We start from the raw sequence: 18663 nt of genomic DNA on the forward strand, positions 1-18663 counted from the left end.
GTAAGAAGTGCCATTGCAGTTGAGAATTACATAACTTTACTCAGCTAAAAGTTGACTGCTTACAGTGAAGCCATTGGTGGATGGAGGGGCTGAAGCCCCAGTGTACACAGGGTAAGTTACATAGCTCAAATTTATCTACTCTTAAAAGTTAAATTTTATTTTTTGTATCAGTGCTTCACAGACTATGACACTTTCATGCGCCTTTATTCATGAAATTGAAGTTTGGTACACTAATGTAAACAGCCCTCTATGCAGAAAGACATTTGCCTTGAACTTGAAAGTTTGTAAATATATAAATCCAACACATTCACAGCCAAAAAAATACAAGTTTTACTCTGCAGTGATGCTTTGAGGAAGGGAATGGGTATTTAAATAAATAGACTGTTTAAGACTAAAATACTTCAAACTCTTACTGCACAGTTACATCAAAAAGCAGAGTTAAAACTGGTTGGGTTTTGTACTCGAATTTATTTTATATAGCATTCCAATAATAAATACTCAGAATATCCCCACTGTTGTCTTTGCTGCACACTAATTAAAGCTCTGCTGTCTAGGACTAAAATTCAGTTAGAGATACAAGTTTAAATCCATAAATCTATTAAAATCATTAGAATGGTGCCTAATGACAGCTGTTTCAGACTACAGAGTTTATATGACAAACATTTATAGATAATAATAGGCAAAAGTATATGCATTTTACCCACTTTCCTAAAAACTACGAATTCAGAATAATAATAATTTTTTTTGCACATGCTTCAAACGTAGGAAGCTTTCCAATATTTAAGATTGTATTATGATCCTCATGTAACTTGATATAGTATCAATATAAGTAAAATATTTTTTCAGTGTTAAAGCATGCCATGTACCCTAAGTTTCATGTTTTTATACAAATCATGATTAAGATTCTTCAATTACATATCCCAGAAACAGCAACTAACTTGAAAATTTGGAATTTATTTGAAGAAGTCTAACAGAGGGTTTAAGGTCACTACCTTTGTTATGTTATATATCAGCAAAACGGGCTATCTACAACACCTTTGCACTTCAGAGGTGTAATCTAAAATTATGTTTTAGAAATGTTTTAATTTGGGGATGTGGAGGAGTTCTTTCAGTTCAATTACATCATCCTTGTATGGCTGTGTAGTTTCAACCTACACAGCAACACCTCTTGTACTTTATCAGAGATACAGTGAATAAGATGTATTTAATTCTATTCAGGAAGAACTCTTTCTATATTGCCCTCTGTATCCCCCTTCCCTTCACTTTTTTACAACCATGTTCAGTTCCCTCCTCCACATGCTCTGCTACTCCCTAGAAGAGACTAATTCTTCATTCTCCCATCATCATAAAGGTCTCACTGATGTATGCAAATTACAACCTTCCTAGCTGCTTCGTAAGATTCCTATCCCTGTATTCATCCTTTAGCCTCCATAGTAACATTATTAGTATTTTCAGAACCAGGGAAAGGACAAACCTTTTACTGTCTGAATTTAGTGGAGTGCAACCCTTGGGTTCTTACTGATTTTTTTAATAGTATTTTAGAGATAAAGGCAGCTACAGAATGTGATACCAGCAATGTAAACTTGATAGGGCATAATCCAACATGTTCAGAACTCACTGAATATCAATATCCAACTTATTTTCAAATTACTAATTAATTAATTGGTTTTATCTACTATGCTAACAAACTGCAAAAACAATAAAACGTTTTTGATAAAACTCTCGTCAACAAATCCCAGTTTCCCAAAATAAACTATGTCCTAAAGACAGCATTTGTTTCAAATAGGACACAAATCTACCAAACCCATGAAAAATGCACAGCATCTTTCTCATAATAAACCTACCCTTATTAAAGTCAGTTTCAAAGTAGGAATGTAATATTTTGTCAATAATTAAAATTTTTGGAGTGCATTCACAAGAATCCTTTTCAACAGCAACAGTTATTCCCAGTAACTTTGTCCTGAACTTTTAGCCCCATAAGGTTAGCATTCAGGAAGCTCAGCTGCTGTCTAACAAACTTAATTAATCAAAAAGTCATTTCCGAGCTGTAACTATGAGTAAAAGTGCTTCAAGTGTGCTAGCAAGCCTACAAGTTAATCAAAATGCTAATGCAGTACAAATTAAAGTTGTGATTAACATTTCACAGTAGCTGCTTAAGTGAATTGATCACACAAATGGGTTAAGCATTACTCATTTCCTCCAGCCCCAACTGGGAAAAGGTTTGTCATGGGTGGGGGAGGGATTATACACAAGCAGCACCAAGTCATCATTAAACTGTCACCAAGATGCTTCCGTACATCAGTTCACTGATTATCCACAGCAAGCAAAACCCCAACACCGCAGCCACAAAGGTAACCTTCCCTTCTCCCACATATATACCTATACAACACAACCAGGCAGCAAGTAATTCCACCTCAGCATGTCCTGATACTTTCACTACAAAGTGATCCATTGCTGTTTAGTATCTATAATTGAGCATTACTGCTCAGTATATCCACTACAAGTTTTTTGATTATTCTATTATTTCCACCCTCCTAATGTGGAAGAATAGCCATCCAACTGTGAAAGCGGCCAGTATTCAGGTAAAATTGCAAACATTGTGCTATCACTGGAATACTACTGCATACACAAAGAATACATATAGTAGCTCAAGAGATATGGCCTCTGCTCTTCCCTTGTTTCTGAGTAATCCTCTGCATTCTCAAGTTAATTTGATTCTCTTCCCTTCCTTCAGTAAAGCTGCCCATTTATTTATAGTTGCCAATGCAGCCATTACACAAAAGCTCTTTCCCTGGACACTTCTGGACAAATCTTACATACACAACTGTAAAATAGGCCTTTCACGTAACTCCCACCACCTTTCAGCAAGTAGTTGGCACACCTGCACTAACAACAGGCAATATATGAGCTCAAACCACTTTTAGGATCTTTAAGAACTCCATTTCCTCAGAGGCAGGTAAACAAAAGATCCAAGGGATATGGCTCTCCAAATCAATAGTTTTAGTGGCTGTTATGAACTGAGGAGGTTTGGGTAGGATAAGAAGTGCAGGGCTGAGGGACATTCTCTTCCTTTGAGTCTTGAAATGGCAACACGGGCTCCTCTGCTGTTTGTAGCTGTGCCGATATGGACAGAAACTACCTTTTGTGTACTACTGCTCCTTCTGAGGAGCAATAGATACAGCTCCAACCATCACCCAGAACAGTCTGAAGTTTAGTACAGTAAGTATTTTCTACATAAGGTAGCTCTTAGCTGAATTGGGCAGCATATCTGCGCAACAACTCTGAACATGTACCACAAGAATGATTCTCATAAGAACTTTGGGAAAATTTGCAATTTAAGTGACCAGAAGCAATTTATTTACTTTAACTACTTTAGAATGGGTAAAGCAGTACTATACACATCATTATCTAGCTAAGGAAACACAGTGTTTAATCCAAAGAGTTTTTTTCTTTCCTGTCCAAATTGGATTCTCCAGAGGAGTAACACAATAGGGAAAGACAGGCCATCAGTGACAGCGTTACAAGGTACTTGTTTCAGGGATGTGCATGTTTCCCCTGCAAAATAGTCATTATTCTGCAGTTTGGAATCTGTTTTCATGTCCATCTTCTCTCGGTGCACAGCTACCCTACTGAGATGTGTTTAACACATCCATAGGTAAACACTTCTCAAAGGTTAGGGCTGAGCTCCATGGCAGTTCTACTCCTGGCAATATTAAAATATTTTATCAACGATTATACTACAAGTGGAGGCTTGTGGCCAATCCCAATGCAAAGCCAGCAACTGTCACATTATTTCTGAGAAGAGACTGCCCTGCTGAATCCAAGACTGACAGTATTACTGCCTCAATTATCCATTTCAATTAATGCAAATATAGGCAATAGTCTTAGAACAGCAGAGTAAGAACTGATCGCTGAATACACAGTCACAAAATACAAGGCTTGACAAAAGAAATAAAAAGAGAGATTAGATTTAGTTTCCCATATTCTTAAATCAGATAGGAAAAAAAGGTGAGGTATTGCCTTTACCATAATAACTACATTTTACAAAAAATTAGAAAAATATTTTCATTAGAATTTTTATTATTTAATGTTCATTCCCCTGCAATAAGTGGAAAAATATTTGATTTTAAGCATCTACTGGAGTGTTCAGCACCATCTTACATCTCTAGCTTTTCTCAGTAAAAATAATGCAGAGTGCAAGGCTTGAAGAGAATATGTTGTCTACTGTAATTGTATTAATGGCAACAGAGGCAAATAAAAATTAAATTACTTGGCCAAGGTTACATAAGAAGTCGTGGTAGTTTTTTTGAGCCATGGAAACCTTCTGTGCTTTATGAGAGCCTCTCACTGATAAGAAACTAGATTTTAACTTGAGATTTTCAATGTAGGGCAGGGGCTTCCTTCAGTCTAGTCAATGCCTCAGTGGCTGTTCATTACAGAGATGGGTGTGGGAGCACACAGGCATTTACATTCCAGAATGTTACATATTGCTATTGCCCATATTTCTGCAGTGAAAAGGGAGGAGATTCTGCATTTCATTCTGGGTATCTAGATACTAAATTTTATCTTGCTATAATGAACTCCACTTACATCTGACAAAGGCCATTTATAGGAAAATTGTATCAGAATATTTTTCTTCCCTTTTCTATGTTAACAATTACATTCCCCTATTTAGCCAGCACCATGACTAAAATTCTGTTAAATGCTTATGACTTCTATAGTTCATCATAAGTATAAAGAAGAGAATTCTAACATAAAGTCAAAACTTTTAAGACGTCTCAGAAAAAAATAAAGAGTGGTTGCATAATTTTTTTCATTTGAAGATAGTGAAATCTTACCTGAAATCCAGCAGCTACACTTACCTATGTAATGCTGTTAACATAGTTTTCTCTCTGACCACTAACACTACTCAGCCTAAAGTGACTAGTGATGAAAGAAGGCCAAAAGATGTTGGAAGAATGGAAGGGAGGGCAAAGCAGGTGGGACAGGAAAGGGAGAGGACCACGGGAGAGAAGGTTGATTCAGGTGAAAGAAGACTGGAGAAGTTTAATAGACTGTGGTGGAAAGAGGCTTGCCTATATAGTGTGGCTAGAGATAGCAAATCTGCTCTGCAGGGGACTTGGGATAAAGGCCTGTTGTACATATTAAGATACAACCAGCTGTAAAAGCTCTTGGAAAGATCTTGCTTTCTTGTGACAGAAAAGCAGTGCTGTCATTCACACACCCACTAGCAAAAATAACGTTTTCTGTCTGAGTCACAATTTGAAGGTTAGCTACACAACCTTAACACTGAAGTATTTTGTAAGTAAATAAACAAAATTTCAACGTAACTCAAAAACCAATTCCAGCCTCACTGCTGAATTTTATGTTTGATGATGCGCAAGCACATGTTCACACACACACAGAACAACACCCACTGGATATGTTTATCAATGGATAAAATGGATATAAATGGATTCTATGGTTCAGTTCCTTTTCTCACAACTAACATCTTTTTTTCTACCTCTGTTGACCCAGAGTTCATCACCAGGTCAGTGCTAAGGAAAAAGGTAACAACCAGTACGGAAAGTGTAACCCTGTCTATTGCTTAGATTCTGGGAACTTTAACCTCCGTTTGGAAAGCGTGACTAATAAGATGGAACCAATATTCTCCCAAGAGATGTAAACCATGTGCCAACTTCAAAATACAAAAATGCTTGAGTGTTTTTTTTTTTTTTTAAGGATAACTTTTTTTTTTTTTAAGATGACTGGATACATAACATTATGTAGTAGTTAACTGAAGGCTGGAGTGCCAAGGCATAGTATGGAATGGTGTTTTTCTGAACTCCACTTTAAAGGAACTGCTGAATATTTTAGAGTTTTTTCTTCCAAGTGATTATTGTTTCTGAAATGCCTGTGATACAGTAACAGGATTAAGAAAATACATTTCTTAGCAAAGAAGGACAGATACTAAGCAAAATAATTACTGAAAATTATATTTAATTTACATTTTCCCCAAATATCTAACTACCTCCCAAATGCTAATTCCACAAACATCTAAATGAACTTTAAGTATATGATTCCTTTGAAACAAAGGTGAATTTTCCCACCTGAACAAGTGACATTTTCCTCTACTAATAACTGAGTATATTGAATAACTTACATTGAAGCTTTCAGCACCATGATTTTATTGATTTGAAATATTTGGAATAGACTTGAATTCAAGCACTGCTGGTTGCCAAGTTTAGGACTGTGTAGCAGTAACATCTGCGGTGTTATTTGCCTCTTATTTTCCTTTTCTTAATTTCAGTTTTGCTTTGTTTTATAAGCTTGTTTTTGTTAGTGTAAGGTTGAGCCTCAATCAAATCACTGGATACTAAACTGCCCACAGTATTTTCTCTGTCTAGAGCGCTGATTAATAGTTTCTCATAGAGTGGTGTTAGAAACTGCTAGGCTTGGCACAATGATGTTTGCAGTTACCATATTGCCCACAGGCTTCAAACAAGAGCAAAACCTCAGTGTGAGAGTTGACAAGTAGATCACTGAGGATACTAAAATATGAGCAAACAAAAACTGTAGGAAGAAAGAATTACTGGCTCTATTTTACAGATATTGAATCACAGTTTGTTGAAGGCTGCCTGATCTTCAAGAACTTGTGAATGAATCCTTGTCGAGTTTGACTAAAGAGAATAACATTTCTTTCCAGCAGAATCAGAGGGGCAGTTGTTCTCTGCGACAACAAGAGCTCACCTTTCCTGCAGTAACTGTAACAGAGCTTTTCAGATATGACAGCACTCTATTCTGAACTCAAATTGCTGCTTTAAAATTCTTTTGAGGCATGCAGCTGTGCATGTGATGGCTTGTTACCAGTACTCTCCATGGTCAGTTTAGTTTCTGTGGGTTGCAACTGCAGTACAACTGTAAAAAGTCACACGACTCCAGACTGAGTTTAAAATCTGAGTTTGAAAGCATGTTCTTTCACTGTGTGATAATTGGGACATAAAAGACGTACACAGGTTAGAGGAAGCCCCTGTATCTCATCCAAAATCACATTTCAAAACATGTTTTATTTATGCTTGGCAGTGACTGTAGTGCTTTTGGATGCTATAAAAATAAAAGTGCCCAGGGGAAACAGGTTCTTCAGGGTGGAGACAGGTTCTTGGGGGTCAGCATAACAATCTGGAGGGAGCATACCCACGCAGGAATGACTTACATACAACATTCCGTGATCAGAGATAGGAAGCTGTTGCGTATGAAAGTAGAGGTGAGCCTATGCCAATAGGTGCTTCCAGTCAGAGTACCATTGTCTTTTACCATAAGTTTGTTTACCTCCACTTCTATAAAGCAAGAATCTTTATGGGCATCTAGTTTCTCCTCAAACAGTGCTGCAATACCACATGGTACCAGCTCTCCATCTGTAAGAAATCTCTAAGAAATCTCCACTATAAGAAATCTTCAGATTTTTCTATATTCAAAATACTACAACACTCTAAGAATAAATAGTAAACCAAGAAGAGTTATATACTGAGATGCATCACGATACCTGGCATATTCTAATTGCTTGGTCCAGTACTGTCTTCGTATCAGTTGCATAATCTGGACAAGGCAGCATGGCATGACTGAAGTGGGCTTGAAGCAGGAGGTGTGTTTTTGTGTGTGAACTGTCAAATGAATGGGGATTGACTTCAATTGGAAGGTGTTTTGCCAGTTCACTGTTCATTTGATCTTCATTGTGTCTCACAGGCAGGTCAGTGTACTCGGCAGCATTCTTTAAAAAAAGAAATAAATTATTAAGCATTGTAATTAACTTCAGAATAAGTATTATTCCTTGCTGAGACACTAAAAGTATATGCATTTAATTTACTACAGTTAGATTATAGGTTTTAAATTATTTTTCCACACAGTTGATGGTAACAATAGAGAAGAGGAAAATATTAGCAGTGAAATAAATACATTCATTGGATGCATGCAGTAGTAGAAGATGACATTCTACAGATAGCCTACCTTGTTGGCTCACAAAAACATTATAAGCTTAGCTATAAAGAAGTCAACAATTCACATTTTCAATTTTCAGGGTTTATATTTTTCTCTTTCTGTTCAAAACACAGTAGGTTTGAAATAGCTCTGGTAAGGTTATTTTCAAATATTTTTTCAATATTTTGAGCAGTCAGTGTCTAAGCAACAGATGATGAGTGATCAAAACAATGAGCAAAATTGTAAGCAAGTGCTGAAAACCATCCTCGGTGCTACAGAGTGGGACTAATGCTATTCATGCCAAAATAAAAGCTGTGTAAGAACTTTCTCATTGTTGCAAAAAGGAGCTGCACACCAACATGCAATCTAAATGTAGTCATGAGCAGCAACATCCTTGGGGCTGAGAGGAACAGGTATGACTATTCCAGTAGCCTGAGCAGAGATGTTAATTATCCTGCTAGGGAAATCCACTGTCTCTGAAAGAAAGTTCAACAGAAGCATCCTAAGAATGATAATTTAGGCTAAAGAGTAACTTTTTTTACTTAATTGGCATTTTTTTTTCCTCCAGAAAATCCTCTTGAGTATGTATGTGTACATATTGTTTGGAATGAGAATGATCTTTCTAAAGTATAAAACTTGAAAGTAAAGTAAGAGTTTTATAATATGTGATATCTTTTCCATCTGGAATTTAAGAGAGTGTATTTTTTTTGCCATAAAGTAAAAAGACATTTGGGTAGCCCGAAGGGCAATGTCTTCCAAACTACAGGCTTAGCAGAAACCATTAAATTAAAGTGTTCAGGGTTTTATATTCCTCTTAAACTACAGATTCAATAGTATGCATTTTAGTCTTCAATCTCCAGTCAGACTTCCTTCAAATCCATATTAATGAAATATTTGCAACAGTAGGCAATGCAGACTGAGGTAAAGAAAAATGGCAATTTCAGAACACCTACTAGAACTACCTAATTGACTTGCAAAGTACCATATCTGCTTATTAATATCCTAACACATAGAATCTTTTTCGGGAATTCCTAAAATGAGTTAGATAGCTGTTTTTCCCCTTTGAAAACTGACAGCACAAAACTTTCTCTTTTCTTTAATGGCATGAGGAAACTATGTCTAAACTGTGATATTAATATAAAAGGAATGGTAAGTATTAGATAATTTAAGCTTTGGAAAGAAAAATCACAATATCATTAGTTTATTTCATATCTCAACTGCAGTTCACAGAAGTGAAGACTGAATAAAGACAACTGCGGCTTAATCCTGGATGTCTCTGCTAGATCTCTTGTGAAAACTGTGGTCATTTATTCTCTGAACCTAAGGTCACAATCTTTTTAAGCCCTATAGAATTCTGCATGTTTGCTTCCCTCTTTTTATTTAACGGGCTTCTCCTTCAAAGATATTTTAAATAATATTTACCAAGGAGATTTTTTACTTAATTTTGCTTTGCGGTTTAAAGTAGCAGAAAGAAGGAGGATCAGCCGAGTAATTCCAATGCCCTGAAAATGCATTTTACCTAATTCTTCACCAGCACATGTTTTATTTACCTCCAAAACACTCCTCTTATTTTAAACAACTTGCCTACTTAATTTCCTGTTTGTGATCATTGACTGTAAGTAAGTGAGGTTCATTTTCTTATCTGCATCATGTAGGTAATTAAAGGAAATTGAGAATGGGTAGTGAAGCTTTTATACAACTGAGAATGAAGCTGAATGGAGGGCACTGAGGTCAGCAGAGTCCATTATATTTTTATGTGAGAGGCCGGTATGTCTGCCCTGTCCTTGTTTGCTTAGTGTAGGCTGGACAGACTACTAACTGCAAATCTGTTTCTCTGATTTGCCCAGCTGTCCTTGAATAAAGACATCTTCCATTGCAAAATGTTAAATGACAGTGATTGACAACTCTGTGATGAACTCTGCTTGTAACCCCCTGCTACTGTTTTCAGGTTGCACAAGAAAAGACAGAATAAAGAAACATCCTTTGTAATCACCTCAAATGGTCCCTGCTGTTCACTCAATATTTTTTCATTTTAGTTTTCCTTTTCATTGTGAATCTCAATCTGTGCTGCAAAGGCTATAGCTTCAACTATTCCACACAATATATAATATATATGGTTTTAGTACATTGTGTCTGAACACTGTTCTTACTTCCATGGGTGAGGAAACAGATCAAATTACATATCAATCATTAATCTTCATTCTAAAGTCCAGAAACTCAATACAAACTTCATAGGTAAACCACAAAGCACTGCTGTGCATTTTTCACTTTCCCTTTTCCTTCTTTTATATCAGGAGTCTTCCAGCCCATGTGCAAATAATATGTTTACAAGCACCTACACAGTTATTCATAACTTGGAGTACACCAGGAGATAACTAGGAATTTTAGCTACAGCTTCTGCAATTGCGCATTTGGTAGTCACGTCACATCTCTCTCTCCTACATTTCTCTGATGGACTTTCCCAATAATGTCTTGTTTTGGGCATTAGAGACTGTTGCATCATTTCAAGGGTGCAGCAGTCTTCTCAGACTTACATTTCAACCTGTATGTGATGCAGGATGGTCATATAGGAGACTGTAACTTGCACTGCCAGTGAGAAAAGTCACAAATAGACTTGCATAAACTCAGCAGTTACATTTTACAAGGCCAAAGGGCTATTCTGGTAATTGAATTCTGCTTCCTGCATAACACCAGCCACAGAATCATCTTAGAGCACTGTCTGCAACATCGTGCTCCAAATATGCAACTTAACGTCATCCTTTATTTGAACTGTTAGAACAGTTCTAAAAGTAAACAACTCATCCTGTCTTAAAATTTACCTTTTGCAGTTTTGTGGTGTTATTAGGCATTTGAGGAGTCAGACTGAACTAAAATTAAAATAAGGTATCCAACATGGCAAGTACTATGCTCCACACTGTCCATAGAGTTAAAAAACTTCCTGATTTTCTTTCTACCCACAAAAAGTGTAAGTTTGGCTGGAATTACTGATTTATAGTAAGAGATGAAATATAAACTCATACTATATGTAAATCTTCTAAAATATTTTAAATCTCAAGTAACTACATCTTGCCACTTTGTCTACAGAAGAGAAGAGGATACTTGTGGACCACAGACAGGAATGGGATCAAGGTGAACAACTAAAGTAAACTTGAATATTTTAAGTTAAGTTCAGTCATGGGAACAGTAAAACTTATAAAGTTAATGAGTTCTAGACTTTAAAGAGCAGTTGATTAAATTGTAACAATGAGGGTCTAAAATAAACCAAAAATAGTTTCTCACATTCCAGACTTGAACCAGTAGTCTTTTCTTTACAATGTTGTTACTGAAACTGCCTTAGAATTGACTGACTGCCTGTATGTTCCTCTTCTTTATATAGATACTGTGAACCCAAACACATCATATTCTTAACTTTAACAAACTTACAACGTTTTACTCTCTCTGTAGTTTCTGATGAAGAAAGAAACTAGGGAAAAGCATTCTGAGAAAATGTGTTATAAAAACTAAAAGTTGTTAAGCTAAAGTATTAAAAAACCTTGTAGTAAACTAGTACTAAAAATAACTACCAAAATAATTAAAAAAAAAAAGAGAAAAGATGAGGATCATTTTTAGCTAATACAGTAATTACAGTCTCTTTACCTGAAACTTGGTTTAAATTACATAAGCTTCTCATGGTCTAAGTACAAGCTGAAGGACTGCAAAAGTCATCATTTGTGCATAGAATGAACAACAACAACAGCAACAAAAGTGCTGCAATAAATAAATGTAGTTTTTTTTAATGGCTGTTCTGCAGTTAACACTAATAATACATTATGAAGTAAATTTTAGTTCTCTGCCACCAGAAGTTCAAAGTTGCCAATATGCAACTCACTTTTGCAAATGCAAACGGCATTTTTTGATCTTTGGGTAACTGGATAGGCATATATAATTTCAACAATAATATTATTACATAATTGGCTTTTGTCTTTTGTGCCATTGCACAAATTGATACAGAGTATTCTATTACACTATCCTGATCTGCCACATTGTGCTACACTGTACAGGAAGCAGCAGGAATCCAAAATTTGAAGCAGTCTGTAACTTCCCTCATTTGGGTGATATCTGTGTTATCCTTAATACAGCATGGAGACAAGTAGCATGGTCAAAATAGAGAAATAACAAGGACTGATAGTTTGTGAGCAGCTAGATAATGGGGTCTGTCTCATAATAGATTCCAAAATTCTTTCTTTGAGGATACTTGAGCTCCTGTACTTAAAACCATTTGAAATTATTTCCATTTTTTTATATATACACATGTATTTCCACTCGTGTGCTGACAAAAATTTCATTTGATCCTGTTATCTGTACCACGAGGAAAATAAGAGAATTTCTTAAGTTCCAAAGCTAATCTTCCTTTGTCCATGCTCCTTCCAAGAGCACAAGACCATATTATGTGACACAGAAATGACACAGTTATATACTATGAAAATTATTTAAATTAACCAATACATTTATACTATATTTTATCATCATATTTTCAAATGTGAGTTTGACTTATAAGTAAAGATGTTAAATTTACACAGATTTATCCTGACAGGCAGCTAGAACATAATCAAACTTACATTTATATTCAGAAAACAAATAAATGTGAGGAAATGTGCTTTAAAGAGGAAAAGGAAGAAAAGAAGCCCAAACTGACTTAAAACTTGTTTTTCAGCTCATACCAAAAAGTAAAGTAGATTGAAAAATGGAACTGGAGAAGTCCTTGCTAGAATTACTGCTCTGAAAAGTTTAACTTTGTTAGTGATTCCATTATAAACTCCTATTTATTGGTAGCCTATAAAGGTATGTGTTTTGGTCTCAGTTTTATAAGCCACAATTCCAACTTCCAAAGTTTAAAACATCTGGGTGTTTTTTTACTCTTAGCTGTAAAAGGTCTAGGACAATATTCCTGTTAAAAGACAGTTCTAAACATATGTTACTAGTTACAAGTTTTAAGAACAAGCATGATGCATGTTTTCAAGATTCATATTATTGACTAAAAGGAAAAAAACCCCTGTCATTTCTACCAGCTCATTCTATTTTACCCATGTAAAACTATACTTTTAAGACAAACTTTGCAGAAGTAGCATTTCAGATTTCCAGGGTAGCCTGGCAGGCTCTGCTAAACCACAGAGCAGACTGAAGTTTTGTAGAGATCTTAAAGATCGAGTAACATGATGCAAAAGAAGGCAACGAAATTTTTCAAGCAAGATATTTACTACATGATACTGTAATTCAACACAGACAACATATTTATAAATAGGCTCCTCACCTCCATATACTGTGTAATATCTCTCCTTGTCAACTGCATGCCTATGTGGCAGTGCTATCAAATGGTACCCAGTATATTGGAGCCAACCCTGCAGGGCAGTTCCTTTCCAATGGGAGCCTTCCCATCCCTTCTTTTCCGGGGTAGGTGGCTGTCAGGGAGGAAAGGCAGAAAGCAAAGCCCTGTGCCAGCCCCTGAGTACCAGAGGAGTCAAAGCCACATCCCCTAGGCAGCAGCTGTCCCTGGCTGTGGAAAAGGGCATCCCTCACTGGGGACTTTGTCTGTCCTAACACTCCACTCCAGCTTGGGTAACAGGAATATGATCTTGTCACTTCTCTAGTACTCCATTAGAGTACTCTACACTCTCTACTTTTGGAAAAATGACAGGAAGAAAACAGATATGCGTAGGATTGAGAATGCTGTCCATGGGAAAAAGACTTGCTCAGTATCTTTTTGAAACAAACAGTAACTTCTTTAATTTATTATCTTATTAGTGTTAAATGCATTTTTAGAGATAATAGATATGTGTCAAAAAAAAAAAAAAAAGAAAAACTAAAAAAGAAGTATAGAATTGAAATAATAAAGTTAACTCAATTAACTAAGTAAGAGCAAAACAGTGAGGCTGGGCTACCCTGGGCTCTGTCTCCAGATTTAAGACTCACCAGAGTAGACACTGGAAATTTCCAGTTGAGCACGAGAAGTTAAAGAGAGAAAGTTGTAAAATCCATCAACATGCAATTATGCAAATCTATTATGTTTTAAACATTAGTTTGTAACTACCTTCAGGATTTAAAATGGGCACATTTCCACAGTGGGATCTAGAAACATAATTATAGGAACATACAAGTTAAAAGTTCTTACAATTCTTATAAAGTTCTCATACTAGTGATCAGAGAAATCATATATTAATTGTATTCTCATACTTTTCAGTTTAAACAGACAAATCTTTGATTTTTGCTTTTCCATAGCTGCATATGATAAACACCACAAATTTTGCAATTACAGACATCATAAAAAGTACAAGCTAGAGCCATGAAACAGTTGAGTGATCACTTAAAAACCCCCTGAAGGGTTTAGATTTCACAAGTTCACCTCTTACTTAAAACATCCAAACTACAAACTACTGATGACATTCCTGATGACCAGAGGTCAGGAGTCTAAAAGACCTTTGCCACCGAGCACAGAGCAATAGGAGGTCAGCAATATTAGCTACCAGTAGCAGAGAGTGACCTGGCAGATATGGGAACTTCTAAAGTACAAAGTTAAATTACAGACCTCTGCCTCAGCATGGAGGTGATAAAAGAATACACAAGCATGCTGGCACACAGGAGAGGGAGGATTATATAAAATAACAATAATTTGACATGGAAAAAAAGTTCTTAGGAGTTCTATACTAACTTGAAAGCTGATTTCCCCTGTCTTTTCTAGTTTCCTAAGCATATTAGAGAGGTTGACTTTCAGTGTAGGGGAAGACACAGTAACAGATAACACAATCATTGCAATTATTTTACCAAATGTTAAAAAATAAATTTAGGGAGCCATTCTGTTTCAGGATAATTTCTTTTTTTAAGTTGCATACTTTACTAAAACATTAAAACAAAGAATGAATTAATGTTTTTAAGTCCTAACTTTCACAATCCATATTTCATAAAGGTTATGATCATAACCATAATTCAGAACTACTTTTTTTTGGTCAGTCCTAATAAAACCTGTTCTAAAAATACATTTTCCCCTGAATATATAGGTACCTTCATAGTATTAAGCCTATACAATTTTCATAGATATGATTTTAGTTCCCTCTCTGGTTCCTAAGTTAAATTATTGCTTATAAGTAAGGCTGTAACACTTGCATAATTTAATAAAAAATAAATGCAAAAGAAGACTAAAGTTGGTCAAAAATAAGGGCAAACATCTGAAACTGAATACACATTATTCGCCTAGAATAAGTTACTTTGACCACAACAAAGGAATATAAATGGAATGTTATAAATTCCATTTATAAAGTGAATTATCATAATGTGAGATAATTGTTACATTTTATTGCTATAAATGGTATATTTGAGTTTTTGCCTCTCCAGTAGGCCTAAATTTTCTGATTACTTCTTATGAAAATGCTTTAAACCGGCACATTCTGCATGTGTTATCATCACCCCATTTATTTTTAATCTTAAAACCTAGATGGGGCAGTGACCCACAACTTACTTTGCCTGTAATCTCAAGTCATATTACAGGACTGGTTCTGGCTGTAGACTGTATTAGACTAATACAGAAAAGCTTTTCAGTGCTTGAACTCAGTAATGTGCTGACACAAAACTGGGAAAATCTCTCTGAGTATACATGCAAAAGTCTGATTGTCATGAGAAATCTACTTCAGTTCCATTTGGATGTCGGTCCACATTTTGAAACTGAGCTTGGTTGAATTCGCTGGCCCAACTACTGATTGAGATGATGATAGCAATAAAAATTGTAATTGCAAATCCTGGCACAGAGCTTTTCTGGGAAAGCGATCAGTCATTTTCCATGTTTGGCTTTGAACCTCCATTGGGATCTTCCAGTGCAGAGCCCAGATGCAGGGAAGAAGTTAACAGATCTCTGCATCAAGTTAATGCTACTCTGCATGGAGACAGGAGTGCTACTAACTTTTTATGTGAAACGAGGCCCCTATATACAGTATATGTTAATGGTAAGTTGTAAAAGCTCTGCGTGTTGAAAACTGGATTTCAAATCTGCTGACCTGTGGTAGCTCCCCTAGTGGGGAGCCGCAAATGCACACTGCTGCATTTTTGTACTGGATTAAATTCCGGATCTAGACTACTATGTGACCAGAGACAAAGGGAATAAAAAGTTCACAGGCATGAATACCTGTCAACATGTGGTGAAATGAGTAGCAGCCTCTGTTCAAGAGAGGCTCAAGGCCAGAATAATAGAAGAACAATATGAACTGGCAGAAATATATGGGAAACTTGGAAGGTGCCTACATGAACAATGCCTTTTCAGCAAGCCAGTGCTACTGGTCTAACTCTGATCACTTTTAAATGAAAATAGTTTAATGTTATAATAAAAAAACACAAGTCTAAGAGGAAATGACAGCTGCTGCAAGTAAATTTCAATAAGGGTAGTTCCCTGCTGATAAAAACTGGCACATCTCCACTCATTTCAGTGTAGCTATGTGGATTAACATTGCTTGAAAATCTGACCAAATGTTTTGAAGAACTTAAGAGCTACTAGGAAATACAGAGATGGAAGACACTGGTAATTACAAGGGTGAGAAAGAAGGGTAATCACTGAGGAAGCAAAAAAGTCAATAAAGAAAAAATATTTTGAAGTCTATTAAACAAATAGAAAATCTGTCAGCATTTTGGGGTGCTTGATTTGAGGAAGTTCTATCAACATTTCTGTCATGAATGACCACAGGTCTGATAAAAAGAGTAACATGGCAAAAACATGGCCCTTGTACCACACTTGACCTTAACAGAACATGCTGTTACTGGAATGGAGCATACCATACATTTCTAGCGTGGATTTAATCCTTTTTGGATGGCAAGTGATAATTTTTCTTGGTGATGTTCGCTGCACAGAAATTTTTGAGGATATTGTAAACTCAGTGTTCCTATGCAGACTTACACCAGGTCTTTCTGACCTGTAAATAAACGTATTAATCTAAAGTGAATTCTAAGAGCTGTATTAAAAATAAATAAATAAATGGAAAGATAACTGATGATTAAGAGACTTGCAGAAATTTTGGCTCCGGTGTAAAGTTTTAAGAACTCCTTTTAAAAGACAAAGAAAACTGAGGTTTTCAGGACCAGATGTCTAGGAAGATCCCATTTGGATTTGAGCTACTTAAATTTGCAATCATGTATTTATACATCTAACAGAGCTTCTGTTTCCCCTAGAATCTGAAAATTAACTAGCTTTGTAGCATCTTCCTTGATCTGCCACCCGTGCCCTGAGGATTAGAGACTCCACCTGAGCTTGTTTTACAAGCATAACAGAAAAAATTAATCTCTGCTGGCAGCGATCCCACTGGGATACTGATGAATAATGATATCCCTCTCTTGCTGCCCTCTCAGTCCACTAGAAAAGCCACTCTAACCCAGCAACGTGGAAACCGCTGAAACCATTCCAGCTGTGGATTAGCAGGCAGTCAAGCATCCATCTGTTCTGTGTGAATCAAGAGAAAGCAAACACGCATTCTTATAGCTAAAGAAGTATTAAAAATTAGCATCTTATATGACTACCTATAGTAAATATTAAGACAATTATATACAAAGGAAAAAATATTCTGTTATGTATACCTCATGTTGTTTACCATTGCTTATTACCTTGAGCAAATGACAAAACAGATGAAATTCCTCTCCTTAACCTACAAAATACTGTGCATTTAATATGTTTAAGATAAAATTTTTGAAGACTGTGTGCATCAGTGGTACCTAAAAAATACTTTGTCAAGAGACATGCATGCACACACATTATAAGCGAACATGGTGACATGCCTTCATCTTGCCAGGAGAAACATTTAAGAGGCCTGTTGTGAGAGGGATTTTAGCCATTTTCTTCCCCTATTATGTGAGAGGTATAGACTTGAGATATTTACTCTTTCTTAAAATTATCTCTGCTGGCTTGCTAGTCTTTTCCACTTGGAAGAGAGAAATGGAAGGCAGTGGAACCTGGCATGTGGGCAACCCAATCAAACTGGTGATGTCTATTTGACTCTTCCATGGCAAATAGGACAATGACCTACTAAGAATTAAGGAAAGCTGTATTTGAGCATTACCACAGGAAAAAAATATGATAAAAAGTGCATAATTTGACTGTTTTCTCATACATCAATTCTAGTATTTTGATTGATGCCTGGATCACATTTATTAAGTTGCAGAGGCTTAATATCTGCAACTGTTTGTCCTCTAAAAGCAATCTTCTCAAAGTACACCAAATTTCCAATTTCAAAAGGCTAAGAAAAGTTTGGGCCTTTTTAGCAGCAAAAATCCCTCTGCAATTTCTTTTAATTTTACAGGTAGCAAACATAAGTAAGTAAATGTGAAATAAATATCTTGTAAATATTAGACAAACCATAGAAGAGGCAGATTTCTTAAAAGTTCATCTCTGATAATACATAGTATCAACATTTAAAATAAAATTCAATTTCTGAAGCTAGACAGGTCCCATAAGGAAAAAAAAAAAAAAGAAAATAACACAAAGAAAGAATTTAAATGTAAATAGGAAAATACAAGTGTCAGATACTTCATTAAGGACTGATCAGTAATCCTCTTATGTCCTTCTTTTTTTTAAAGTACTATGCTAAAGGAACAATATACGCTGGATACCAATCTTGTATGATGTAATTATTTCAGCCAAACCAATCCTTATCCTGAAGTTTTGGTTCCAATCAGAGAACAGGCAACAATATGTTATCTTCCTCC

At 35.9% G+C, this 18663-nt stretch overlaps 1 protein-coding gene across 1 annotated transcript in view; it reads right to left on the minus strand.

The window, feature by feature from the left end:
• The window catches only part of ASCC3 (activating signal cointegrator 1 complex subunit 3), a 255756-nt gene that overhangs the window by 14382 nt on the left and 222711 nt on the right, over positions 1-18663 (minus strand). The window contains exon 37 of the mRNA XM_027881455.1: positions 7523-7747. Within this exon, the coding sequence (XP_027737256.1) occupies positions 7523-7747 (225 nt within the window). The remainder of the gene's footprint in view (positions 1-7522; positions 7748-18663) is intronic.

The sequence above is a fragment of the Empidonax traillii genome, unplaced genomic scaffold (assembly GCF_003031625.1).
Source record: "Empidonax traillii isolate 1590-97213 ecotype Southwest subspecies unplaced genomic scaffold, ASM303162v1 scaffold89:size1181294, whole genome shotgun sequence".
Classification (NCBI taxonomy): Eukaryota; Metazoa; Chordata; class Aves; order Passeriformes; family Tyrannidae; genus Empidonax; species Empidonax traillii.